This window comes from Eurytemora carolleeae, unplaced genomic scaffold (assembly GCF_000591075.1).
Source record: "Eurytemora carolleeae unplaced genomic scaffold, Eaff_2.0 scaffold41, whole genome shotgun sequence".
Lineage (NCBI taxonomy): Eukaryota > Metazoa > Arthropoda > Copepoda > Calanoida > Temoridae > Eurytemora > Eurytemora carolleeae.
In genome coordinates, this window is record NW_019396234.1 from 193400 (window position 1) to 221015 (window position 27616).

Consider the following 27616-nt stretch of genomic DNA (forward strand, 5'->3'; position numbering starts at 1 on the left):
CTTCCTACAGTTCATTCTCCTCAGCTGGATACAATGGAAGAAATAAAGAAATGAAAGAATTCAGAAAATGTGTTACAAACAAACTCTGGCTCTTGATTGTTTCTTGCGGAGTTCTCGGACTTTTCATTTTTCACGGAGAGAGAAAGAACCCGTTTTCGATCTCTGAAAATACAGTAAGAGCAAAAAGTAATATCATTAGTAAAACTGTCGAAATTTAAACTAAATTTAAGTGAAATTATCAAGATTAATTTTCTTCAGGTTTATGGAGAGACGAGAAGAGTTCTCCAAGATCGGAGAAATGTGTTGAAGAAAGAATGTTCGCAGATATCAACCAAACAAAACCTTCAGGGAAGATTTTTCCCTAATTCCGTAACTATATCGGAGCAGGATGGTATTGCTTGGTGTAGGATCGGAAAGGTTGGGACGCATGCATGGTCTGCTCTCTTTCTCTTACTCCGAGGTGTTAAAGTTCCAGAGATAAAGGTGTGATGGGTTTACTTAAACCAAATATTTAAATAAAACTATTAATTTCTGACAGTTTTTATTTTCAGGATGCCATTAAAGAGTTGAAAACACATAATTTGATGAAGAAATTTTATGCCTTGAATCCGAAGAAAAAAATAAAATATCTCCGAGAGAGAGATTTGTTTAAGTTTATAGTTGTGAGACACCCTTTCCAAAGATTGGTCTCCGGGTACAGAGATAAACTTGAGAATTCATCAGAGTAAGTTTTAAACTAAACTTGGTCGAAGTTTAATATCTTTCTAACCATCTTTCTATCGAGGTTTAGGACACATAGAAATACCAATTTTTATCAATATAAACATCAATTTCTAGATTGAAATGAAAATATGAAATCACTATTTTTGACAAATGAATGCGGGAGAGAAATGTAACTTTGTATATTGAATTTATAAAAATGAAAAGATTGATTAATATCTAGGTATAATATGAGATACAGAGACGAGGCTGCTAGTATGGTTGATAATATAACCCGGAGCGGGGAACAGAACCCAACCTTCTCAGAGTTTGTGGATTATCTAATCAAAACTGATTCTAGTGTTATGGACAAACATTGGGCTCCCTATTCGGAGGTATTTAATCAATAAAATACGTATTTTTATAGAAATAATTTTTATCGTTCATTTTATGTTCAATGCATATCTCAAATCTTTTTACTTAAGAATGTCATTTATTCGTCATAAATCAAGCTAAACCTTCCCATTATTTTTATTCATTACTTAAAAACAAACACAAAACCGTAGTGCAATCTGCGCAATCTGTGCAATCTTTGAACAATGAAACGTGACATTCGCTTCATCATGTTTAATTTAACGAATACAAGAATCCCCTTCATTTTGTAATCTGTGTAATCTTAGAATAGATAAAAATCATATCTTTCATATAGTTTAAAGGAATTTTCAGCGTAATTTCAAGTGAGCGTACAATTAGATTTGATAATGTGAAGATCTTTTTAAAGGCAGTGTTCGCTAAAAATAAAAGGGGGTATAGGCTTACGTTGAAATATATTCGATGGTGATTGCTAGTAATCTTACTCCTACATGTTGCGTCTTTAAGGAAAAAATTGTTAAAAACGACTCATACCGAAGAAAGTAGCGTCCATATACAAATTCAGAAGGTTGCATTCATTCAGATATTACAACGTAAAATCATAGACTTTTTTTGACGAATTCGTATATAGTTGATATTTCATAATATTTGTTTGGAATTAAATGGATTTTTTAAGATCAGAGTTGAACGTTGCAACTTTCTGAATTTGTTTTGACGCTACGTTCTACGCGTCGGTATGAGTCGTTTTTAACATTTTTCTCCTTTTAAACGCAATAGATATAAGTAAGATTAGTAGCAACCATTATCCAATATTTTTCGACGTAAGCCTATAACCTCTTTCATTTTTGCGAACACTCCCTTTATACTAATGCAATTACATATTTTTTAATATGTTTTATATTATGAATATCTTTCTTCTTGTTCCAGGTTTGTCTTCCTTGCTCTGTGAACTATGATGCTGTGATCAAACTAGAGACCCTGAGCCAGGATTCAAGATGGATCTTCCACCAGTTAAACCTGACCACCAGGAGACAGGACTGGGAGAAGGTGACCGGGACGGATGGATTAGGAGTTCATGTTGGTCCTGGGGGTAGAGGAATCAAGCAAACTTCTAACCTGGCGATTGAATACTTTAAAACAATCTCTAAAGATAAAATATTGAAATTGTATAAAAAGTATGAACTAGATTTTAGATTATTCGACTATTCACTCAGTGAGTTCTTCAAGTAAAAAGTTTGTTGATTAATCTTGAAATATATTTTGATGAATAAAAAGACATTTAGTTAAACGAAGGCAGAACTTATTTTCGTCTAATCTTAGTTTTCAAGTTCTTGAATGCTCCCGGACGGGTTTCTCAAAGGTTTGATGACATAAGAGAATTCTTCAAAGAATGTTCCAATCAGTAAAGTTTAGATGAAGCATACAGTTTCACAGGGAAATAAGATAAAAATCTACGAACTGAAGGAATGGAAACATTCAAAGCAAGAATTTAAATTGTAGAAGAAAAATCCAGCTTTTTATAGTTCTTGAAACTAGATCAAGAACTGGAACTAAATCTAGGACTAGAACTATATCAAGGACTAGAACTATATCAAAGGCTAAATATAAATGGTGAAAATATGGTAGGAAGGTTTATAGTTCTCTGGAGTAGAGATGAGTTTAAGATCAAGTAAGAAATGAGTAGGTTTAACATTACTCAGGGTTAGTGTGAGTACTGTGTGCTCTTCCTGACAGGAATAAGATAGAGAACCACTATCTCCTTGTTCTTATTATATAAATATAACAGTTACAGAGTGCGAACATTTAAGAAAAAGAAGAAGAAGAAATAAAAAGAAAGTAGAAAGATCTGTAAATAGATATAAAGATGGATGGTTCTAATTAGAATAGATTAGATTGATTTGAACCTGAGCCCACCCATAACAAGACCTATCAAGTAGGTGGGATCAGAAGATCTGATCAAACCAATTCCAGAACTCATGTTTTCATCAAACCTTGCTCATCCATCTCCTCTACTGAAGGGATGAGCAGGAGGGATAAGAAGAATCTGCTGAACCCTGATTGGTTTATGGTTGGGAGGGGAGAGGGACGTGTGAGCCTAGACTGATCTTCTCTCCGATTAATTAGGTTTTTAAACCTCGCTCCGGATACAATCTATCTTCAGTGAATGGGAGCTAACAGATTAATAGAATAATAGAACCTTGTATTCTCTTGGTTTATACAAATATAGAATCATATAACAATGAAACGAAAAATCGAAAATATAAAGAGCATTTGCGGAAGTTTAATCTGAATCCATTTAAATGATATTTTGCAGTTTGAATTACGAAAAGTCATTGTTAACAGTGTTGTAAATTTATATCCTCCATGAATGCCTTATTAAATGTAAATGTAAATGTTTGTAAATTTATATCCTCCATGAATGCCTTATTAAATGTTTGATAAAAAAGTTTTACTTTAGCTAAAAAGGCCCTGCAATGATAGAATTATTTTAATTGAATATTAATGTTAGTGACCTTACTTTTTACCAATTCGAAATTTTGTTAATTTTAACATTACATTAAGATTACGAAAATCCTCAGCTGATTTAAATGTAACCTTATATCGTTATTATTTGCTCTCTATCTAGTGTTAGAGCTGACAACTTTAAATAATATATTCCTTCAAAAAATTGGTCCATATATGACTCTTAACATCACATTTAAAAAAAAAAATGTTGTTTTTTCTTCGTTTCTTTGCGTTAAGCCTGGAGAAAATCCATTACTATACAGGGTTACACACAAAGAATGAGACTTCAGAGACGAAGGTACGGAATGTATTCTGTCTGTTTCCTTGTCTTCACGATTCCCTGCAATTGTAAACTTGTCTTTTTTTCTTCACCGAATCAGTAAATAGCCATTCGAAGATTATATCTATATTTAGGATTGACATATTATCCGAATTTCGGTCGTCTTTGTTGTCTCATCCTTTGTGGGTAACCCTTTATAATGTTTTCATTAATTATTGAATACAATTTTCCTGTCTCTATATCAGGGAGTAAGGAATAGACGGGAGATATAACTGACGCGGTTCGCCCTACCATATGATTACACATGCATTACCGCGTATACAATAACCTATTCTCAATATTTCATATACAAATGGAGTACCGTCTGCAAAGCATGTACAGGGTGTCCCACATCATATTAGACCGAGAACGGGTCTAAATCACGATTTTCGGGACTAATTAGAAAATTTAATTAGAATGAATCATTTTGAAAAATAACATAAGGTTTATATAAGAATTTTCTTCCGGAAAATGACAAGTTTTTCGAGTATTAAGGGTTTATTTTGGTGTTAAAGATTGGAGATAATCTAATATGATATGGGACGCTCTGTATAATCATATGGTAGGGCGAACCGCGTCAGTTAAATCTCCCTTCTATTCCTTGCTCCCTGCTCCATATCTGGTAAAATCATTAATATTACAGGAATACTAAGGAACTTAAGCCGGTAAATCAAAATAAACACTTGATCAGTAAACATTAAACAATGCAAACCGTTCATTGAACAAACACAGTTTAATTACAAGTTTTGTCTCCAGTGATAGATAAGGGTCTACAGGAGCCTACATATTATACAGAGTGTCGAAAAAAACTCTCTTTTTCTGTTATTAAATTTCAACTTTTGAGATTAACTCATATCTCGAGAAATGAAGAAGAATTTGAAATTGATCAAAATTAAACGAATAATTATTTTCAAGACACCCTGTATAATGCATATTTTCAACTGAAACCTGCTCCGAATATAACGCCTCGTAAATAATGTGAATCATATCATGTCTGGAATATTCCTATTGTTTTCTAAATTGTTTTTTATTCAACAGATTTCTAAAACTGGGAATGGGGTGAAAATATTAAAACTCTAGAATTTAATACAAAACCATCTTACGTGTGTGTGAGTGTTGTACGCAGTATTTGTCTGTGTAGAAATTACGCATACCGGTTTGGTCCAGGTTACCTGGCGTTGCATAGTAACTGCCTTGTGTAGCTTTAATTATTACACAGTCTAGAAGAAGAACTCGGCCTTGTAGTTATATCATCATAGTTATACACAAACATTTATTCACAGGTATTTAAGTATATATTTATATGATCCTTGTATAGGTATACCTTGATGTAATCCTTGTATACTATGTATACCTTAATATACTCCTTGTATCCTAGGTATACCTTAATATACTCCTTGTATCCTAGGTATACCTTAATATACTCCTTGTATACTAGATACCTTGATATAATCCTTGTGTCCTAGGTATAACTTAATATACTCCTTGTATCCTTGGTATACCTTAATATACTTCTTGTATCCTAGGTATACCTTAATATACTCCTTGTATCCTAGTATCCTAGGTATATCTTAATATACTCCTTGTATCCTTGGTATACCTTGATATACTTCTTGTATCCTAGGTATACCTTAATATACTCCTTGTATCCTAGGTATACCTTAATATACTCCTTGTATACTAGGTATACCTTAATATACTCCTTGTATCCTAGGTATACCTTAATATACTCCTTGTATCCTAGGTATACCTTGATATACTTCTTGTATCCTCCTGTCCGTCTGTGTCGTATTATTTTATATAAACTTTCTAATTAAAGGATTATCTGATTTTTAAATCATTTTAATTAATTTTATTTGTGATTAATATCTTTAATCAATTCTCATGACATAATTTCTTTGCTTCTTGTATCGTTTGTCTACCTTGATATACAAGTATGCATAACTTGTTGATTTGAATTTAAATACAATGTATGATTGTGTTCCAGGTATCCGAGTATCCAGGTATCCAGTTACTCCGGATATGTATCACCGAATAGATAAAAGGACGGATATGATTGTACAGAACTAGAGATAAATTATAACAGGTGACAGGATGAAACATATAAATCATAAAAATAATTTGTACATTTATATAATTACGACAGGGCTCAGTCAAATTAATTCCAGTTTACAATATGTTAATTACTGCTGTGATCAATAATGATATTTGTAATAAGATGAATAAATCATTTGCTCGTAAACTAGGATGGTTTCTCCGGGTCTGTGCTCCCTATGCAGATCCAACCAAACCCCAGACAAGAAGCTCTTCACAAACACGGTCAGTGCAGGTTTTTCTTCATTGTTTTAATGAAACTGTCCACCTAATTTCGACCAATGGTTTTTTAATTTAAAGGCTTAAACCCTGCTTTACAACTGAGATGATATCGTTTTTTTCTGTTATTTAAAGATGAAAATTATCTTAATTTTATTACTTGTCTCTAACACATCAATACACATTCAAGTATATCAAAATTTGAAATATGAAAAGCTAAGAAAACTACATCATTTTGGTACAAGGGATTAAATGGTACTTTTGTGAATGTGGCATGTAACTCTTAACCTAGATGAGAGACACTAGGTACTTATTTGTTTAACTATGAGTTTATTTGTTCTAGTGGATCGCTGGCAAGGAGAGGGTTCCTCTGAGTTATCTAATTTACAGGTACATAATAATATACATTTTACTCTCATATCTGAACATTCTTAGAAGAATGATTTTCCTTGAACCGACTTAAACGAATTAATTTCATTGAACCGTCTCAGAGAAATTATTTCCTTGAACCGTCTTAGAAGAATTATTTTTCTTGAACCATCTTAGAGGAATTATTTTCCTTGAACCGTCTTAAAAGAATTATTTTCCTTGAACCGTCTTAAACGAATTATTTTCATTGAACCATCTCAGAGAAATTATTTCCTTGAACCGTCTTAGAAGAAATATTTTTTTTGAACCATCTTACACAGAGGAATTATTTTCCTTGAACCGTCTCTGAGAAATTATTTCCTTGAACCGTCTGATAAGAATTGTTTTCCTTGAACAGTCTTAGAGAAATTATTTTCCTTGAACCGTCTTAGTGGAATTATTTTCCTTGAACCGTCTTAGAGGAATTCTTTTCCTTGAACCATCTTAGTCTCTGAGAAATTATTTCCTTGAACCGTCTTATAAGAATTGTTTTCCTTGAACAGTCTTAGAGAAATTATTTTCCTTGAACCGTCTTAGTGGAATTATTTTCCTTGAACCGTCTTAGTGGAATTATTTTCCTTGAACCGTTTCTGAAAAATTATTTCCTTGAACCGTCTTATAAGAATCGTTTTCCTTGAACAGTCTTAGAGAAATTATTTTCCTTGAACCGTCTTAGTGGAATTATTTTCCTTGAACCATCTTAGAGGAATTATTTTCCTTGAACCATCTTAGCGGAATTATTTTCCTTGAAACGTCTTAGAGGAATTATTTTCCTTGAACCATCTTAGAGGAATTCTTTCCCTTGAACCATCTTAGAGGAATTCTTTTCCTTGAACCATCTTAGAGGAATTCTTTTCCTTGAACCGTCTTAGAGGAATTCTTTTACTTGAACTGTCTTACAGGAATTCTTTTCCTTGAACCATCTTTGAGGACTTAATTTCCTTGAACCGTCTTAGAGGAACTATTTTCCTTGAACCGTCTTAGAGGAATTCTTTTCCTTTAACCATCTTTGAGGAATTCTTTTCTTTGAATCATATTACATTTTGACTTTTCTATTGCACCCTCTAGAGAAGTAGTTTAAGTATCAGCACCTAGTTCAACTATACAATTCATTGTGTCCGACCTTTATACGGTTATAAATAATCTTTAACTCTACACTTTTCTTTCTCTATGTGTACAAGGTACCGCTGTGAATCGGTTATTAAATCCTCAAAATGGATAAGCTCTAAAAATTACGCTATAAGTCGCCTCTAGTCCTGAAAGAATATCCTTCATTTCAAGGTTTTTGGTTTTAGCAATTGTAGAAATATTCATAATTTCCTTGAATAACGTACGACATTAAAATATTCTAAACTAGATATGGAAACAAGGATTCCCAGAGCCTGGAGCCAGATCTAGAGTAACTTTTAGAACTTAGAGATTTGAAAACATTTTATTTTTAGATGGGTCCTGACCATCCTCACATTCCTCTTCTTTTCAGAATCCTTCTTTACCCGTGTTATACAAGGTATAATTTGCATACAGCTAAAATGCTACTCTAGATAGAGATAGGAAATGTTGGTTATTAGTAGGGCTTAATATATTTGTTACTGTGTAGTTCTAGTGAATACAAGGGTTACACAGGGTATACTTTGTTACTCTACCCAGAGTAGGTTTAGTTATCAGTAGGGTTACCCAGGATTTACTTTGTTACTCTACCCAGAGTGGGTTTAGAATGTACCTAGAGAAGGGTTAGTGAGTAGAGGGGTTTACCCAGAATACATTTTATTACTGTGGCTAGAGTAGGTTTAGTTATCAGTAGGTTTGCCCAGGATATACTTTGTATCAGTACCCAGAGTAGGTTTAGTTATCAGAATGTTTACCATTATATACTTTGTTACTGTACCTAGAGTAGAATTAGTTATCAGTAAGGTTTTACCATTATACACTTTTTTACTGAACCTAGAGTAGGATTAGGTAGTATAGTAGGGTTTTACCATTATACACTTTGTTACTGTGGCTAGATTAGGTTTAGTTATTAGAAGGGTTACCCAGGATATACTTTGTATCGGTATCCAGAGTAGGTTTAGTTATCAGAATGTTTACCATGATATACTTTGTTACTGTACGTAGAGTAAGATTATTTATCAGCAAGGTTTATCATTATATAATTTGTTACTGAACCTAGAGTAGGATTAGTTAGCATTAGGGTTTTACCATTATACACTTTGTTACTGTGGCTAGATTAGGTTTAGTTATTAGAAGGGTTACCAATGGGATATACTTTGTATCAGCACCCAGAGTAGGTTTAGTTATCAGAAGGTTTATCCAGGATATACTTTGTATCGGCACCCGGAGTAGGTTTAGTTATCGGAATGTTTACCATTATATACTTTGTTACTGTACCTAGAGTAGAATTAGTTATCAGTAAGGTTTTACCATTATAACCCAGAGTAGGTTTAGTTATCAGAAGGTTTATCCAGGATATACTTTGTATCGGCACCCAGAGTAGGTTTAGTTATCAGAAGGTTTATCCAGGATAAACTTTGTATCGGCACCCAGAATAGGTTTAGTTATCATGATATATTGCCAGGATATATTTTGTTACTGTACAGATTTAGTTATCTGAAAGGTTTCCACAGGATATACTTTGTGACTGTACCTAGAGGTAGGTTTAATATAAAGAATCCTTTATTCTAGATTCTGACTGGAGGTACTGGTTATATTTGGCCACTTGGAGCAGACTTCTAGCTCTTCTTCATTATACTCTAGATTCACTTCTAGTCACAGCTAGATTGAGAAGAGAATTTAAAGGTAAAGTCCAATACCACCGATATCTTTTTGTTTCAAAGATGAGAATCTCAAATCATATAACCTCTGATGTCCTAGAACTGTCAGAATAATTTCAAGTGACATTTTATTATAAAAGTTGCATGCCTGATTAAAAACGGTACCCCTGATGCCTTTTAAGGAAGATATTGTAGGTTTCTATCTGAAAAAGTGTAAAATTTATGTTAGAAAAAAAAAAGTTGAAGGGGATCATAGTGAATTGGGTATGCCCCCGTAATTGAATAAAGTTCACTTAAAGTTACGTCGATAGTCCCTTTAAACAAAAGATAATCTATTTAAAGCATTGTAACATGAAGATTTAAAATGTAGATTGATATACTTCAGGTCAGGTGGAGTTAAGTTTATCTGAGAACTATGGAAGTTCTGGAGAAAACTATGCAAGTTCGAGTTCTCCTCTCCCTCCCCTCTACAGAACATTATGGATTCTTGCTAATATTAACTGTACAGTTTCATTAGGTTAGTTTTACTCCTGGATACAGTTTCATTAGGTTAGTTTTATACCTGGATACATTTTCATTAGGTTAGTTTTATACCTGGATTCATTTTCATTAGGTTAGTTTTAAGCATGGATATGGTTTTATAAGGTTAGTTTTATACCTGGATACAGTAACATTAGGTTAGTTTTATACCTGGATACAGTTACAGTAGGTTAGTTTTATACCTGGATACATTTACATTGGGTTAGTTTTATACCTGGATACATTTACATTAGGTTAGTTTTATACCTGGATACATTTACATTAAGTTAATTTTATACCTGGATACAGTTACATTAGGCTAGTTTTATACCTGGATATAGTTTCATGTTAGTTTTATACCTGGATACAGTTTCAGGTTAGTTTTATACCTGGATACAGTTTCATGTTAGTTTTATATCTGGATACAGTTACATTAGGTTAGTTTTATACCTGGATACAGTTACATTAGGTTAGTTTTATACCTGGATACAGTTACATGAGGTTAGTTTTATACCTGGATAAATTTACATTAAGTTAGTTTTATACCTGGATACATTTATATTAAGTTAGTTTTATACCAGAGTTTCTTTTAATTTCATATGTTTTACCCATGGAGTTTGATTCTTGTTTTGATTATATTTTATAAATTAACGATTTTAAAGATGTTGTTTTCAGTGAGCAGTCTTGTGTACTGGCCTTTCTTCTATCAGGTAAATATTGTTTATAATGTGTACTGTACAATAATGTACAATTTTATACAGTGTTTAGCAAAGTGTAAATAGTACAATTTTAAATCTACGGTTAGTGGTTTCTTTTAAACCTGTTTGTTCATATTATTCAAGATTACAAAATCAAGTTTTAAATAATTTTTTCTCCATTTTCTCCCACGCACTCTTGGAAAATTCAAGCTATTGCATCACAACACCACAAAAGTAACATTAAAGGGACTGTAAGCGTAATTTCAAGTGACCGTCAATGCAAAGATGGCAATGCCTGAATTACAATTTACCCTTGAAAATTGATTAAAAGTTCTGATTCAAAAAGTGTTTATTTTTGTGAGTTTCTCCATTGCTTCTTTCAAGCAAGAAATGCGCAATTCACTTTCTTAGAGAAACCGCAATTAAAAATGAACAGTTAAAAGAAACAAAAACATTGTTAACTAATTTCTACTTTATTAGACAAAGCTTTCAAGGGTACCGTTGTAAACCGGGTATATGCCATCTTTGCATGGAGGGTCACTTGAAATTACGCTTACAGTCCCTTTAAGCGAGGAAACTTATCACTAAAGATTTCAAACATAGTGAAATCCATCGTTTTAAGTCATAGTACATAATATATTGGTGAACTTAGTGTCTGAGTACATAATATATAAAGGAACTATATGTCGGAGTGCATAATACATTGGTGTACTCTAGGTTCGAGTACATAAACATTGGGGTACTTTAGGTTGGAGTACATAAGTCATTTGTGTACTTAAGGTCTGAGTACATAATATATTTGTGTACATTAAGTTGGAGTACATAAAAAATTGTTGTACTTTAATTCGTAGTAAATAGTACTTTAGTGTACTTTAAGTCGGAGTACATGATATATGAGTGTATTTTAGGTCGAAGTAGATAATATATAGATTTACTTTAGGTTGGAGTACATATTATATTGGTGTACTTTAGGTCGTAGTACATAACACATTTGTGTACTTAGGTTGGAGTACATAATATATTGGTGTACTTTAGGTTGGATTACATAATATATTGGTGTACTTTAGGTCGGAGTACATCCCCTGGATATGCAGAATCTGTCTGGTCACGCAGTTATCACTTTAATCAACCTCATCGATATATTCATCTCAGATAGGTAGGATCTGGATATCTAGTAACTGGATATACTATCTTAGATAGGTAGGATATCTAGTAACTGGATATACTATCTTAGATAGGTAGGATATCTAGTAACTGGATTGTATCTCTAATCTTCCATTCACGATCTCTAATCTTCCTTTCATGATCTCTAATCTTCCTTTCGTAATCTCTAATCTTCCAATCATGACCTTTAATCTTCCATTCATGATCTCTAATCTTCCATTCATGATCTTTAATCTTCCATTCATGATATCTCTAATCTTCCATTCATGGTATATAATATTCCATTTAGTATCTTTAATCTTGCATTCATGGTATCTCTAATCTTCAATTCATGGTCTTTAATCTTCCTTTCATGATCTCTAATCTTCCTTTCATGATCTCCAATTTTCCATTCATGATCTCTAATCTTCCATTCATGATCTCTAATCTTGCAATAATGATCTGCTATCTCTCATTTATCTAAAAGTTTAAATGAAATAAAAACAAATTTTTTTTTTTTTTGGTTTCAGACCTTGGAGACTATTACATGCGTTTCATTCCCAACTGTTCTGCCTGGTGTACGCACTTACAAACTTTGCGTACATAGAGGAGGAGGGTACTGCCATATATTCTTCAAATTATATGTACTCTATCCTAGACTGGAGTGATCCTACACAGTAAGTGAAAATTTACATTTTCAGCTGTTAAAGGAATTGTTCGCAAATCCTACTTTTTGTATGACGCCACATTCATTTCTCTTTAGGGGCTGACTTAATTAAATTAATATTCTGCATCGATACTGGATAAAACAATAAAAAGCTTATTTAGGGAACTAAGTAATTCTACTCCTACTCAAATTTTTGAAATCTTATATCATTTAAACTTGATGTCGTAGACTATTGATATTTCAAACTATGAATATTGCTAGATCAGCCAACGTTTTAATTATCAAATTGCGTAAATTTAGGGATTAAGAAATTCGAGTTAAAGGCAAGTAATTTCTTGAATTTTACATGGGTTTAGGTAAAAATAAATTGTCCCCTCTGTTTCAGATGTTTGTTAACAGTTCTTGGTCTCTCAGTTCTCATCCCAGTCATCCATCTTTTCTTCTTCATTCTTTACAAGTTAGTAAATATTCCTTCATCCAAGGTTCAGATTTACAAGGGAGAGAAGGGGGAGGGGAAGGGGATGGGGGGTGGAGTAAAGAATTGAATACATCATATTTTAAGAAAGTGTCAAAAAGGCATCCTAAGACTGTATTTGAACAAGAAAGGAAAAGTGTGTTGGGGGGGAGGGGTTAAGTTCAGTCCAATTTTGTTTAATTTTAATCTAAAAATAAAGTACAAACAAAGTTTAACTTATAAGAAAAAAATAAAGATCAATTTTTGATTAATTAAAGGGATTAAGTTCACTTATTTAAAAACATATTTCCTCAATTTATATCAAGGATAAATAAATATAGATAGCTTATGTACCGCAGAAAGGGTAGAGTATAGAATGCTGATAGACAATTTGTACAGGGGAATTGTACAGAACCCTTATCATTGAACATAAAGGTTAACACGTACATTTAAAGAAGAGGGGGATTTTTGTAGACGTCATTTTAAGCATGAATGAAAATGCAGAAACCAATTAATGTACATTTGTCAAGCCGTTTTTCTAACTCCTTGTGCAAAGTTCAAATATTCAAAAAATATTTAGCAATATGAAAAACATCACGCAAAACATTCAAAATGGCTCTTTTGATATAAAAAGGGGTTCGAGAATACTGAGAATTATAAGCGCAGCCAAGCGCGCGAGTATTCCTTCCATTTCATCCTACAAGAGGGGTGGGGCACATGGGGGCGTGGTCCACCCCCCCCCCCCCGGTTCGACCCTAACTTGTATGCTAAAAATGTTATTGATGTATCTTAAATTTGTTAACTTTATTTTGGATTTTTGACATAGCATAAGTTGGAAGAATTTAAATTGTATTTTTTTTACTAAAAAAGCATGGTTCCTAGCAAGATATGTCACTATCTCTGTTGAAGTTAAACACTTTTGAATTGACGAAATAAATTTTTTGAATTTTCAAAAAATTCATTATCATATACAAAAGTTGTTTGTCCCAAAATATTTTTTTGTGCTCCAATTGAGAATTTTACTCAAAAAAACTGTTATTTTTTCTCACGAGCAATTTCTATTTATATGCATGATAAACAGTCCGCGAACTTATACTTCTAGGGGTCAAAGTGTACTTCAATAATAAGCGGGGTGGTTTGGTGTTTTAATGGATTTCATAATTATTAAACCACTCAGGAGGGAATTTTATTTTGAAAATATGAAACTATTTCACTGAGCAATATATCATATTGACGAGAACTGAAAAAGGACATGAGAAGGACTAAACTAACTTAAATTTCTTTTTACAGAACTCATGTAGACCACAAGTACTCAATGACATAAGAACAGCCAATGTTCACGACCGACCTAGTTAATCTATATAATAGGAATATCTTTAAAACATCTCTGTACATTTATATCTTTCAAGATGAAAAATGTCGTCTTATGCGCAATCTATCTTTATCTATGATTTATATCCTTTAATCAACTATTTACTATCAGAAACATATGTCCCACGGCATCCAACCAATGGTTTATCAAATACTTTTTAAATAGTTTAAACACCCTGTTATTATCTTAATAGATATAATTATGTCCTTTAAAACGATTCAAGACGACATTTCTTACAGTAGATCTTGTTCTATACATTTCTTAATCTCCAGGTTTAGATGTTTACTGACGAGGTTGGGACGGAGACAGGATCAATGTAAATTAGAAATTGAACTACACAAGATACAGCTCAGGGATAGGAGAATCCAGCAGCAGGATAAACCATAAACTTGCTTACAATCCATTTTCAACAGCAGGAGTCTTTCAAGATGTCCACGAAGTAAGACCGTAGCAAGACGACATGAAGGTCGTCGTTAATCTTTGAAATAATTTGCGGTATTTATTCGTAAACCCTATTTAATAAAATTCTCGAGTTAATAATAACAAAATATCCCTGGTAAAGGCATTTCCAAAATTTGATCCGCTTTTTTTGTGATTTCAATTTTACCGGAGATATAACGGCACAAAAAAGGCAGACCACATTTTGGAAAGGCTAGAACTAGGAGACTTTTGTTGTTATTAGTTCCAAGAATCATACATGCAAAAGAAGATTGACGAATAAATGCCGCAAATCATTTAAAAGGTCAAAGACGACCGTTTATTCGTCTTTCTCTTGTCGTATTTGTAGGACACCCGGTCGTTCCATCACAAACTTAGATTTTTCAAAATTTCAAGTTAAAATGAATTATTTACTTCTCTACCGTAGAGTGGTAACTTTTTCCCAAATATTCAGTTAGACAAATTTTGTCTAGCTGAATATTCCGAATTACGTGTGATAAGACGATAAGTCTAATATTCAGAGTGTCCCAAGAAACATGACAGTTGGTGAATAGTTTAAAATGTCTTCTTCCTCAATAAATTATTTGATAACAAAGAAAATTATAAACAAAATATTCAATGGCAGTAATTTTATAGCTAATTTGGATTTCAAAGTTAAATATATTTGTGTAAAAGATTTTTTAAAACTAAATAACTGCATAACGTCTTTTACGTCTAATACAGTATATGGAAGAATACCTTTAAAACTATTCACCAACTGTCATGTTTCATGGGACACCCTGTATATAATGTAAATATGTAATATTTTTCTTCTTTATTACTGTAATAAAAAAGAGCTTGAAAAATTAAGGCCAACTAGATTTGCTACATAACGTAAAAAGTATTTTAGATGTAAAATTAAAATCATTAAAGGGACGGTTAACGAACTTTCAAGAGATCCTTCAATGTTTGAGTGCCATAACTTATTCACAACGGTTCCCTTTAAATCCTTTCTGATAAACTAGGATGAAAATTTCTACTTAACGACAGAAAATCTTTAAAAATGCACGGGAAAAGTACTAAACATTAACTTTAAAATATAGTTTTAGTTTTATGTATATGTATATGTATATTAGCTGTATTTTAATCTCATTCAGGTGTTCGGACTCGACACAACTCGCATAGACAATTTTAAAGCTCTGATTTTAAATTCAATATTTCGAAAAACTATTTGAATCAAAAATTAAATCTTTGCCACAAACTTTAACTTTTCACTAATCTTAACCTACCGATTGTTTATCTAAACCTATGATATTAAAAAAAGCAGATTTAAAACTTTCATTATTTGATCTAACAGAATTCACAGTTTTGAAATTACAAGGTCTACGACATTGTAATGCAAATCAGAGTTTGTGGCAAAGACTCAATTTTCTTTGAGAAGATCTTAATTTTGAGATTGACTTCGCAAATTTCCAAAACTTCCTTTTTTATAATGGTTTAGATATTAAATAGCCCGGGGACCGTTGTGAGTTGTTAAACTACTAAAATTATTTCTAAAATTTCTTTAATTATGAATTTAAAACAAAATATGTATGCATTAAATCTCAATATATTGAAACAATGAGCTTGCTATGGATCTATTATCATTAAGAAACTTCCTTCAGATTAAACAGATATAAAATGTATTAAATCTCATCGTATTATATGAATCAAATATTAATTTGAATAAATTTATATAAATGTATTTATAAATAGAAGTTTTAGCATCTTCGTAGTTTTTTAAGACAACTGCAGTTTTAAAAATATTTTCCTGCAGTTTTTAAGTATTTTTCTGCAGTTTTTAAAATATTTTCCTGCAGTTTTTAAATATTTTCCTGCAGTTTTTCAATATTTTCCTACAGTTTTTAAAATATTTTCCTGCAGTTTTTAAAATATTTTCCTGCGATTTTTAAAATATTTTCCTGCAGTTTTTAAATATCCTCCTGTAGTTTTGAAATATTTCCTGCAGTTTTTAAAATATTTTCTTGCAGTTTTTCGGATATTTTCCTGCAGTTTTTTAAATATTTTCCTGCAGTTTTTAGATATTTTCCTGCAGTTTTTAAAATATTTTCCTGCAGTATTTAANAATTTAGAAGATGGGCGCGAAGCGCCCTATAAGGCTAGTAATTATACATATTAAGATATCGTATTTTTTTCTTTCATCCTTTCGTAATTAATCAACGAACACTGTCTTTATTATGCAGAATAGTATCTTGAATCTAGAAGTATATGATCCTTGGGACAATTTAGTCTTGTTAATTGCGGGTTCGGTTCAAGCAGTTTTATCTCCGGATAGGAAATATTCCCAGTTCCGTTTTGGAGGCAAGATATACCATTAAACCTTACTTCAATTCTGCCATCCTCACTTTTACTATCAATACCTGAACTTTTATTTTCTATCCTTTTCTTTTCTTAGATCTCTCAAATCTACAACAATACCCCTCTTTTAGTTCAGGGTCTCTTAAATCTACAACAATACCCCTCTTTCAGTTCAGGGTCACTTAAAGCTACACAATACTCCTCTTTTAGTTCAGGGTCTCAACAATCTACAACAATACCCCTCTTTCAGCTCAGGGTCTCAACAATCTACAACAATACCCCTCTTTCAGTTCAGGGTCTCTTAAAACTACAATGATACCCCTCTTTTAGTTAAGGGTCACTTAAATCTACAACGAAACTAAAAATAATCCTAAACCCACATTTTTATCTTTAGCAAGATAAATTCTACGAAATAGATCTTTTAAAAACTTAATTTAAAATTTTTAATTAATCTTCAGCAATAAATTTCTCCGAACAAAAAAATCTTTTGAAGCATTCCTTTTACAAACTAAATTTAAGTTTGACCTGATTCTCCAGTAATGCTCTAGGTTTAGTGTGAAGAGAAGAAGTAAACCTGGATATAATATCTACTATTTGGACCAATAAAAGGTCGTATTCTCAGCTCAAGAATGATTTTCAGTCATGTTTGGCGGAGGGGGAACTTGAGTGTGTGTTAGAAGGGTTGAAGGAAAGAGTAGAAGAAAGGGGAGTTTTGGATGTATAGGGAGGAAGGGGAGGGGGCAAATTGATCCAGATTGTTATGATATATTTAAAAAGTGTATTAGACTAGGCCGACTTTAAAGTGTCGCAACACCTAGGGTCTTTAGTTTTATCTCACTATCTCACTTATACCTTGTTTAGACACAAAACATTTCAAAACATTTAAATCTAAAAAACACTTTTTTTCAGCTTAAGTTTTTAAAACATAATTTGCAAAATTCTCAACAATTGTTGTTGGTGAGCTTGCAAGCTTTCGATCACTGTGGGGCAAGGGGGGGTGGGTTAGATGAAAGAAAATATGGAGAACAGGAAGAAATAATGAAAGGGGAAAATTAAGGTGAAGGAAGGAGGATAAGCGGAGGGAGGGAAGGTTAAGCGGAAGAAAGAATGAGAAGGGGGAAGGGAAGGTTAAGAGGAAGGAAGGATGTGAAGGCTGAGGGAGGGAAGACTAAGAGGAAGGAAGGAAGGATCAGAAGAGGGGGGGGGGAGGTAAGGAAGATTAGGTTGAAGGGAGGATGCAATGGTTTGAAGATATGGGACCGGAATCTGTTATCTTGTGTTCCAGTTCTGTACTTAAGCAGCTAATTTAATACTATCGTCTCAGATTATTATATCTCCTCTGCTCGTCCACAAAACTTATATGTTACCATCATCGTCAATTATATACAGAGGCCCTGTTAACTCGTCCGTAAGAATACCAACGTTTATTCGTCCAGACAGAAACTACCAAGATTATTTTTTAAAAAAACATCTTACTTGTCTAATGTCTAATGAACTAGATCCTCTCCCTAGTCCGACATTCTGAATAGCTTAAGGTACCTCGTCCAGCAAACTACAAAGAAATTGTTAACTCGTCCAAAAGACTGTCATGATCTTATGGTGTAGACCTTTACTATTTCAAACTTAGATTATTTGATCATAAATAATTCATAGTTTGAAATATCTAAGGTCTTCGACATTGGGGTGCAAAGATTTAGGGATTAGAAAATCGGAATTTGTGGAAAAGACTCAATTCCTTTAGATGTTTTTTTAACTGTTATTAAAAATTTGCTTTTTTAAAAACTTATGTGTTTGGACACTTTGGGTCTGTCGTTTTTAGGTAAATTTGACATGTGTGTGTTTTGACATCAGAGACTGTTCCTAGCATAAACTACATTGGTCGACAACTTGACGTCTCCTATATTGGTCGTGAAATGTACGGAGAAATAGTGTTTTGTTCAAACGCGTTCTTCCATGAGTTATCAGTGTCCGAGTATTGTCCGACCATAAATACATGCATATACGACCCCTATCGACGGAAAAAAGGGAAAGCTTATTACGAATTTGATTTGAACGCGGCAAACTATCTTAAACATAGTAAATTGTACTTTGATTTAATTTCAAATTCACAATGGATCTTAAAAACAAGACACTGCAATCAATTTATGAAATGAAATCAGAAAGCTACTTTGATTAGTGCTGCCACCTTTTTTCGAATAAATCATGGCCACAGTACGGCTAATGATCCAGATACCGTATGGCGTGAGAAACTCTGTCCGTCCATGAATAACTCACGGGAGACATCTAGCGGCCAAATTATCGTCCTCCAAAGTACGTAGGAGAGCAGGGATCATTTAGATTTACAGGGATCATTTATGTTTGCTTATCTATAAGTATATAATATAAATATTTAAGAGAGACTTGCAGCGTAATCAATATTCATACAGGAATAAACATTATTCGATTGTTATATTGTATTATATGAAAGAAATCTATTAACCTTATATCCAAAAGGACTAAATAAAGTTCATCCCGATCCAAATATTTAGCGATGTACGTTACAAATAATTTGTTAATAACTAAAACATAGCAAACGAATATCGATATGAAGATGATAGGGAACTTGAGCTACGATAGAATTTAAGCCATCTCTTCAGTCATTTCTTCACTCCTCGGTTTGAATGTTCATCGTCAACTGACTCTAGTTTCTTTACAGGTTGACCAGCTCACCCTTTTCGGGATTCCCTGATCTATCCAAAATACCAGGTGAATGCCCTTGAAACCCCGTATACACGGGCCCCTTGCCTTAGCGTCAGGTTAATCTAGAGTTTTCGCGCCTCACTATATACAACATAAAAAATTAGGTGTACATATTTTAACCCTCACTAATTATCAAAAAGATCATAACCTCATATATTCACAACAATATGTTAAAATATATATATATATATTTACGTTCATTGACAATTTTTTCTTTTACATTTATTTGTTTTCCTGCAGCTGCTTGATAGTTGCTTCGTAAGTCTATCATAAAAATTGCCAGGACATAAGAATAAAATTCAGCTTATAGTTAGTTATAGTCAAAGAGTTGTGAGTCTTCATTGATGTCTTATTCTTTTTGAGTAACCCTGTATAGGATTATCTCAAGGTTATAGATACAGGGTTATCTTAAGGCTAACTCTTTAAGTATAAAATTATCTCATGTTTATCTAATACAGTTTATAAGTGGTTCATAGGTAGATATTTCATGTTCAACACATGATACATAGCAATCCATAACTTACATATATTTAAATCTCTGAGATAACAATTTAGAGAATAACTTCTCTATTAACTTATAAAAAATTTAGTATTTTCAATTCATTGCTAACTTTTTTTCTTCTCTTAACTCTCAGATTCCTGGTTTGGTTTACTCTGGGTCCTTGGTTTACTCCAGGTCCTTGGTTTACTCCAGGTCCGTGATTTACTCCATGTCCTTCTTTTACTCTAAATTCTTTGTTTTAATCCAGGTCTCTGGTTTAATCCAGATTCCTGATTTGGTTTACTCCAGGTCCTTGGTTTACTCCAGGACCTTGATTTACTCCAGGTCCTTGGTTTGCTCTAGATTCTTTGTTTTACTCCAGGTCCCTGCTTTAATCCAGATTCCTGATTTGGTTTACTCCAGGTCCTTGGTTTATTCCAGATTATGATTCCTTTTATTCACACTTAAACTTTCCAATCTGGAGATATGTTTTCTAAGCTCTTGTATAGGTTCACCTTCTTCAACTTATGGGGTTCCTTTCACTTCGTAAGGGGGGGGGGAAGACCAAGGTGCCCTTAAAAAAATTCCCAGATGTGCGACACATTTTTTTAGAAGCATGTTAGCTACTAAATTTTGGCTTTTTAAAATGATGTTCCAAAATGGGCCATTTTTTGGCCTTTTTTCAACCATTTTTGGTCAAACTCTTATGACTCGGCCAATTTGAAATTTTTTTTCTGTGTGATTTTTTTAATTTTTTGTTGGTAACCTTTTTTTAAGCAAAAAAATTACGTTTTTCATTTTCAAGGAGCCCTTTATAGGAGTCTTAAAAATATAATTATTTTTTTAAAATGAAATTTTTTATCAGATAAAACATCTGAAAATGGTCGAAAAGGGCCAAAAAATCGTTCAAAAAAAACATGGAAAATGTCTGGCTGATTTAGAAAGATCATTTAAAAAATCTAAAATTTGGTATTTGAGTCAATTTTACCCTAAAAGATTCTAAAAACGTTAGTGACAAAGCAAAGCTGGAATTAAGGTCCTCCTATGGTTGGCTGCAGGGTAATTTACTTGATCAAATATTGAATCAAAGGTAAAGATAAGATAAGTATTTAGTGATATAATAGTGTTATATTGATGTTAGGTACAAAAGTATAAAAGAAAACTAGAAAAACATTGTTAGGTTTAAGTTTGTTAAGAAATGATATTTATAATATTTTAGATTTTGTATAAACTAAATTTGAAATTATGCGGGTACAAACTTCAGCTCATTTTCATTCAATCTGTCAATTGATTATTAGATTGATTTAGAAGATTTCATAATTATTTAATTTATGAAAATAAACTTTATATTGGCTTAAACTTAATTGTTTTACACAAGAATGTTGGTTTCATTGTTATTGTACAATGGAAGGGGATAATATCTATATTGTGAAGACAATTTTTTATTTACATTTTGATTTATATCAATCTGTTAAACAGCATGGACACATAAACATGGAATTCAAGAAAAGCTGTTCATTAAAAAAGCTTTTCTTTGATTATCTACTTGTAAAATTGTAATTCGAAAAAAGCTTGTTAACAATCAAAACTAAAATAAATCGTTTTCATTGTATTGATATAAACGCCTACCACTGTATGATACAAAAAAATTGTTTTAATCGTTATTGTATTGCTCAAGAATTTTGGTTTCATTGTCATTGTATAATGCAAGAATATTGGTTTCATTGTCATTGTAAAGCACAAGAATATTGGTTTCATTGTCATTGTATTGCACAAGAATATTGGTTTCATTGTCATTGTATAGCACAAGATTATTGGTTTGATTGTCATTGTATAATGCAAGAATATTGTTTCATTGTCATTGTATAATGCAAGAATATTGGATTCATTGTCATTGTATAACACAAGAATATTGTTTCATTGTCATTGTATAATGCAAGAATATTGGTTTCATTGTCATTGTATAGCATAAGAATATTGGTTTCATCGGCATTGTATTACACAAGAATATCGGTTTCATTGTCATTGCATAGCACAAGAATATTGGTTTCATTATCATTCAATAACGCAAGAATGGTTTTAATGTTATCGTAAGAAACAAGAATATTGGTCTCATTTTTATTTTATAACAAAAATATTGGTTTCGTTGTTATTGTGTAACACAAGACTGTTGGATTCATTGTTATTGTATAACACAAGTTTATTGGTTTCAACGGTATCAATAACATTATTGTATGTACTGAGGTAGTTGGTTTCTAAGTTATTGTATGATCCTAGAACGGGTTTGAAGTTCTCCGGATGCCAAACTACCAGTTTAGTGTAAATATTCCGGAGTAAAGCACGGAGTAATGGAGCAGACCAGTCCTTGTCTTTATTTATATAGATAATATATTCATACATTTAGATAGTTCACACATTTAGATAGCTCACCACATTTACTAAAATATTCAACAAACACAAAAACGAACACACACTCAAGTAAACTTCACAATAACAGCCAAAGGAATTGAGTTTTTGCCACAAACTCAAACCTTCTGATCCCAATATCTTTGCAACCTGATGGTGCAAGCCTTTGATATTTCAAACTTAGGTTATTTTATCTATAAGTATTAATAGTTTGAAATATCTAAGGTCTACGACATTGGGTTACAAAGATATAGAGATTAGAAAATCAGAGTTTGTGGCAAAAACTCAACTCCTTTAAACACAAACGAAGAAAGAAACCGAACACTTTTTTATTTGAAAATCTTCTTCTAACCCTAAAGCTAGTATTATACTCAAATTGTCAAGATTCAGTGCAGTATATGATAGTATCTAACAATAATGACTGTTGTTGCAAAAGAGTAAAATCTTCTATTGCAATAACTATTTATTCTGTTTTACCTAAGATACGCGGTTTGGCAGGCTGAGACTTCAGAGACGACTGTACAGTACATATAATGTAACCAGTGTTTTTAGAATAATTGGTCACTACATCTCTGAATCTTCTAAATCATTTATTATTCCAAAAAAAGGCCGAAATGATTAGTTAAAATCATTTTTTTGTTTGTGTCGACATTAATCGTTAAATTCTTTGTATGTATAACCTTGTATATTCTGACACTCAGAATAGTGCAGAAATCTTAATTTGTAGAGACAGATGTAGTTTTCTCACTGTAGTTTTCTCACTGTAGTTTTCTCACTGTAGTTTTCTCACTGTTGCCTCAAACTCTTATTTTCAAATCGGATTTTTTTTACAGCCAGACCTTTTACAGTAAATTTTTGTTTAATTGTTTAATGGTTTAATCCTTTGAAATATCAAGAATTAAACCATCAGTCCGCCATGATGTAAGGATTATAAGTTGCTTTAACCTATTAACCAAAAAACATCATTCAAAATATCATATTATGAGAGAAATATCCGTGAATAAACGGATCACAAAGCCTGGCCTGGCCTGGGTGCAAATGTAAATATTTATGGTGTGAGATATTATGTTCGCGGTCAGCACATGTTTAGCTATTTATCTCCGGTATCCCAGTTATCCTAGGTATCTCATGTAAATAGAACAACTAGGATTCTATATCTGCTAATGTTTTCTGAACGTAAGCGCCGAGAACCCGGATCTTCTTTTTCAACCTTAATAGGAAAATTACGGATAAAAATATATTATCACTGATAAAATTGTTCTCAAAATTAAAAAAAAAATTCTAAGTAAAGTTTGATTTTTCTAGTTTTGCTTTCTGACCAATGTTCTGGGCTTGTGGATAAGGTTAATGTAGGGAACCCACCCCCGAAATTTTAACTGCATACCTGACAGGGCAGGCGAAACTGATAATTTCAGAAGAGAAAAATGCTTAATGATATCTGGAGAATACATTAATTTTTCACGAGGGGGAACAAAAACGTATGTAAACAAAGAGGACACTTTGCTTGCTACAGAACTAAACAATAGATTACATTTCAGGTTCTCTGGGTTCCAGGTTCAATGAGAACTGTGTTCATGGTTCAAGAAGAACTCTACTCCAGGTTCAATGAGAACTCTACTCCAGGTTCAAAAAGAACACCATGGGAAAGGCAATTCTTTCTGGTTCAGGAAAAACTCTACTTTTGGTTCTGAAAAAAATCTACTCCAAATTCAATGAGAACTCTACTCCAGGTTCAAAAAGAACACCACAGTAAAGTTCTTCGTTCTGGTTCAAGAAAAACTCTAACTGGGTTCAGGAAAAACTCTACTCCAGGGTCAGGAAAAACTCTACTCCAGGGTGAGGAAAAACTCTACACCAGGGTGAGGAAAAACTCTACTCCAGGGTGAGGAAAAACTCTACTCCAGGGTGAGGAAAAACTCTACTCCAGGGTGAGGAAAATCTCTACTCCAGGGTGAGGAAAAACTCTACTCTACACCAGGGTGAGGAAAAACTCTACTCCAGGGTGAGGAAAAACTCTACTCCAGGGTGAGGAAAAACTCTACTCCAGGGTGAGGAAAAACTCTACTCCAGGGTGAGGAAAATCTCTACTCCAGGGTGAGGAAAAACTCTACTCTAGGGTCAGGAAAAACTCTACTCCAGGGTCAGGAAAAACTCTACTCCAGGGTGAGGAAAAACTCTACACCAGGGTGAGGAAAAACTGTACTCCAGGGTGAGGAAAAACTCTACTCCAGGTTCAGGAAAAACTGTACTCCAGGGTCAGGAAAAACTCTACTCCAGGTTCAGGAAAAACTGTACTCCAGGGTCAGGAAAAACTCTACTCCAGGTTCAGGAAAAACTGTGCTCCAGGGTCAGGAAAAACTCTACTCCAGGGTCAGGAAAAACTCTACTCCAGGGTCAGGAAAAACTCTACTCCAGGGCGAGGAAAAACTCTGCACCAAGTTAAAGATGTGGTTTAAAATCCAGGAAAACTATACTCAAGGTTGTATAAACTATAATTATAACCCGTTTTAACATTAAAAGATAACAACAAAACTCGAGGTATACACTTCTCTGGTTTTTAGAAGACAGTAATCCAAGAGTTAATGTTTAACATATAAAATTTAAATGAAATATATATTTATATCTATAAATATATTGTATGTATATATATCTTATAGGTTTATATATATTATTTCCCTCCAAATAAGGGAGGGGGGCGGGTATAATGTGTATATCCGTGTAAATGACACAAGGAACGAGTAAACGTATTGCCGTCATTTCTTCAAAACATCTTCTAACAAGAAAAAGTGTAAGTGGATCCCGAGTGGTCTCAGAAGAGGGTTGAGGTATGTGAACAACAAAATGAGAAAGACACCTTTTCTAAAAGGGAGAAAAGGACAGAGATAACCCGTGTCATAGCTCTGAGCTATAGGAATTGTTATAAAGGAAGGTTTTGGTCAGATTTGATTACAGGACGAAGAGAAGATGGAACGGAGCAATAATGAATATTACAGAGCAGAGCTTACAGATTGTGAACCAATAAAATGCTTTTCTGTCCGTGACAGAGAATAGTTTACGATATGACCTGGATAACTCAGCCCTTGAGTGTGTAGTTAGGTTCAGCTATAACTCGAGAAATATTTCTATTAGAGAAAAGAAAGTCATGAAATTAGAGAACTTTTTGCGTCTTTCTTATCGAATTCAGACATCCTATCGTCCATTAAAATCCAATTTATTATTCAAAGGTTAAATTAAAGCATTTAAGGCTAAGTAAAATACTTTTAATGTTGTAATACTATTAATTGAAATATTACATATATATGTATCTCCCTTTTATCTGTATATCTATATCTCCCTCCTCTCCTTCCCTGAATATCTACAATCTACATCCTGAGATCAATTTCTAAACATAGCAGCTAATCTTGTTACTATTGGCAAGTGTATGTCTCTCTATCACACGCCTCAGCTCCCTGGATACATCAAACCTTGCACCAGGAGAAAGGTTAATATCAAACCTTAGACCAAGAAAAAGGTTAATATCAAACCTCAAACCAGGGGAAAGGTTAATTTTAAACCTTACACCAGGAGAAAGGTACTAATATTAAACCTTAAACCAGGAGAAAGGTTAATATTAAACCTTAAACCAAGAGAAAGTTTAATATCAAACCTTAAACCAAGAAAAAGGTTAATATCAAACCTTAAACGGGGGGAAAGGTTAATATCAAACCTTAAACAAGGAGAAAGATTAATATTAAACCTTAAACCCGGGGAAATGTTAATATTAAACCTTAAACCAGGAGAAAGGTTAATATTAAACCTTAAACCAGGAGAAAGGTTAATATTAAACCTTAAACCAGGAGAAAGGTTAATATAAAACCTAAAACCAAGAAAAAGGTTAGAATCAAACCTCAAACCAGGAGAAAGGTTAATATTAAACCTTAAACCAGGGGAAATGTTATTATCAAACCTTAAACCAGGGGAAAGATTAATATCAAACCTTAAACCAGGAGTAAGGTTAATATTAAACCTTAAACCAGGAGAAAGGTTAATATCAAACCTTAAACCAGGAGAAAGGTTAATATAAAACCTTAGACCGTGGGAGAAAGGTTAATATCAAACCTTAAACCAGGAGAAAGGTTAATATAAAACCTTAGACCGTGGGAGAAAGGTTAATATCAAACCTTAAACCAAGAAAAAGATTAATATTAAACCTTAAACCAGGGGAATGGTTAATATCAAACCTTAGACCAAGAAACTTTACACCAGGAGAAAGGTTAATATCAAATCTTAAACCAGGGGAAAGATTAAAATTAAACCTTAAACCAGGAGCAAGGTTAATGTTAAACCTTAAACCAGGGGAAAGGTTAATATCAAACCTTAAACCGGGAGAAAGGTTAATATTAAAACTTAAACCAGGGGAAAGGTTAATGTCAAACCTTAAACAAGAAAAAGGTTAATATCAAACCTCAAACCAAGAAAAAGGTTAATATCGAACCTCAAACCAGGGGAAAGGTTAATATTAAACCTTAAACCAAGAAAAAGATTAATATTAAACCTTAAACCAGGGGAACGGTTAATATCAAACCTTAGACCAAGAAACTTTGCACCAGGATAAAGGTTAATATAAAACCTTAAACCAGGGGAAAGATTAAAATTAAACCTTAAACCAGGAAAAAGGTTAATGTTAAACCTTAAACCAGGGGAAAGGTTAATATAAAACCTTAAACCAGGGGAAAGGTTAATATCAAACCTTACACCAGGAGAAAGGTTAATATCAATAATATAGGTTTGATCTTATCCTTAAAACATGTGAAAAATGTCAATATCAAGTTACAAACCATGAAAAAAGGTTTACTAAAATATCATCCAAAACCTTGAAAAATGTTCCATTATATAAAGCTTTTGAATTTTTTATCTCTCTCCAACCTAGAACCATGCAGAAACACCGAGAGCAGAGACACCTGGTGGCCAAATAATCGTCGGTTAAATTGTATCAAAT

General features: G+C 32.8%; 2 protein-coding genes across 5 annotated transcripts; both read left to right on the forward strand.

The window, feature by feature from the left end:
* Nucleotides 1-27: 27 nt before the first annotated feature.
* Nucleotides 28-2360, forward strand: LOC111698914 (carbohydrate sulfotransferase 10). Its single transcript, XM_023469388.1, has 5 exons — nucleotides 28-173; nucleotides 259-483; nucleotides 552-724; nucleotides 944-1094; nucleotides 1999-2360. Exons 1-5 carry the CDS (start codon nucleotides 51-53, stop codon nucleotides 2299-2301), a joined length of 975 nt encoding a protein of 324 aa, XP_023325156.1. The 5' UTR covers nucleotides 28-50; the 3' UTR covers nucleotides 2302-2360.
* Nucleotides 2361-4886: 2526 nt separating this feature from the next.
* LOC111698911 (protein rolling stone) lies at nucleotides 4887-16398 on the forward strand. Of its 4 annotated transcripts, none has more exons than XM_023469384.1 (13): nucleotides 4887-5178; nucleotides 5883-5981; nucleotides 6142-6214; nucleotides 6552-6598; nucleotides 8059-8123; nucleotides 9296-9409; nucleotides 9770-9901; nucleotides 10579-10613; nucleotides 11669-11757; nucleotides 12275-12421; nucleotides 12797-12868; nucleotides 14510-14676; nucleotides 16306-16398. In XM_023469384.1, exons 3-12 carry the CDS (start codon nucleotides 6143-6145, stop codon nucleotides 14622-14624), a joined length of 888 nt encoding a protein of 295 aa, XP_023325152.1. In that variant the 5' UTR covers nucleotides 4887-5178; nucleotides 5883-5981; nucleotide 6142; the 3' UTR covers nucleotides 14625-14676; nucleotides 16306-16398. The 4 variants fall into 4 exon arrangements, with proteins under 4 accessions (XP_023325152.1, XP_023325150.1, XP_023325153.1 ...); XM_023469382.1 differs by lacking the exon at nucleotides 16306-16398 and adding an exon at nucleotides 15588-16299; XM_023469385.1 differs by lacking the exon at nucleotides 16306-16398 and adding an exon at nucleotides 15812-16299.
* Nucleotides 16399-27616: the final 11218 nt, after the last annotated feature.

Bases quoted from the DNA above. Each gene is read 5' to 3' on its own strand.
- LOC111698914 (XM_023469388.1), top strand. From the start codon at position 51: ATGAAAGAATTCAGAAAATGTGTTACAAACAAACTCTGGCTCTTGATT. The intron at 174-258 runs GTAAGAGCAAAA...AATTTTCTTCAG, and splicing joins TTTCGATCTCTGAAAATACA to GTTTATGGAGAGACGAGAAG. The intron at 1,095-1,998 runs GTATTTAATCAA...TTCTTGTTCCAG, and splicing joins ATTGGGCTCCCTATTCGGAG to GTTTGTCTTCCTTGCTCTGT.
- LOC111698911 (XM_023469384.1), top strand. From the start codon at position 6,143: ATGGTTTCTCCGGGTCTGTGCTCCCTATGCAGATCCAACCAAACCCCA. The intron at 9,410-9,769 runs GTAAAGTCCAAT...GATATACTTCAG, and splicing joins ATTGAGAAGAGAATTTAAAG to GTCAGGTGGAGTTAAGTTTA. The intron at 9,902-10,578 runs GTTAGTTTTACT...TGTTGTTTTCAG, and splicing joins TAACTGTACAGTTTCATTAG to TGAGCAGTCTTGTGTACTGG.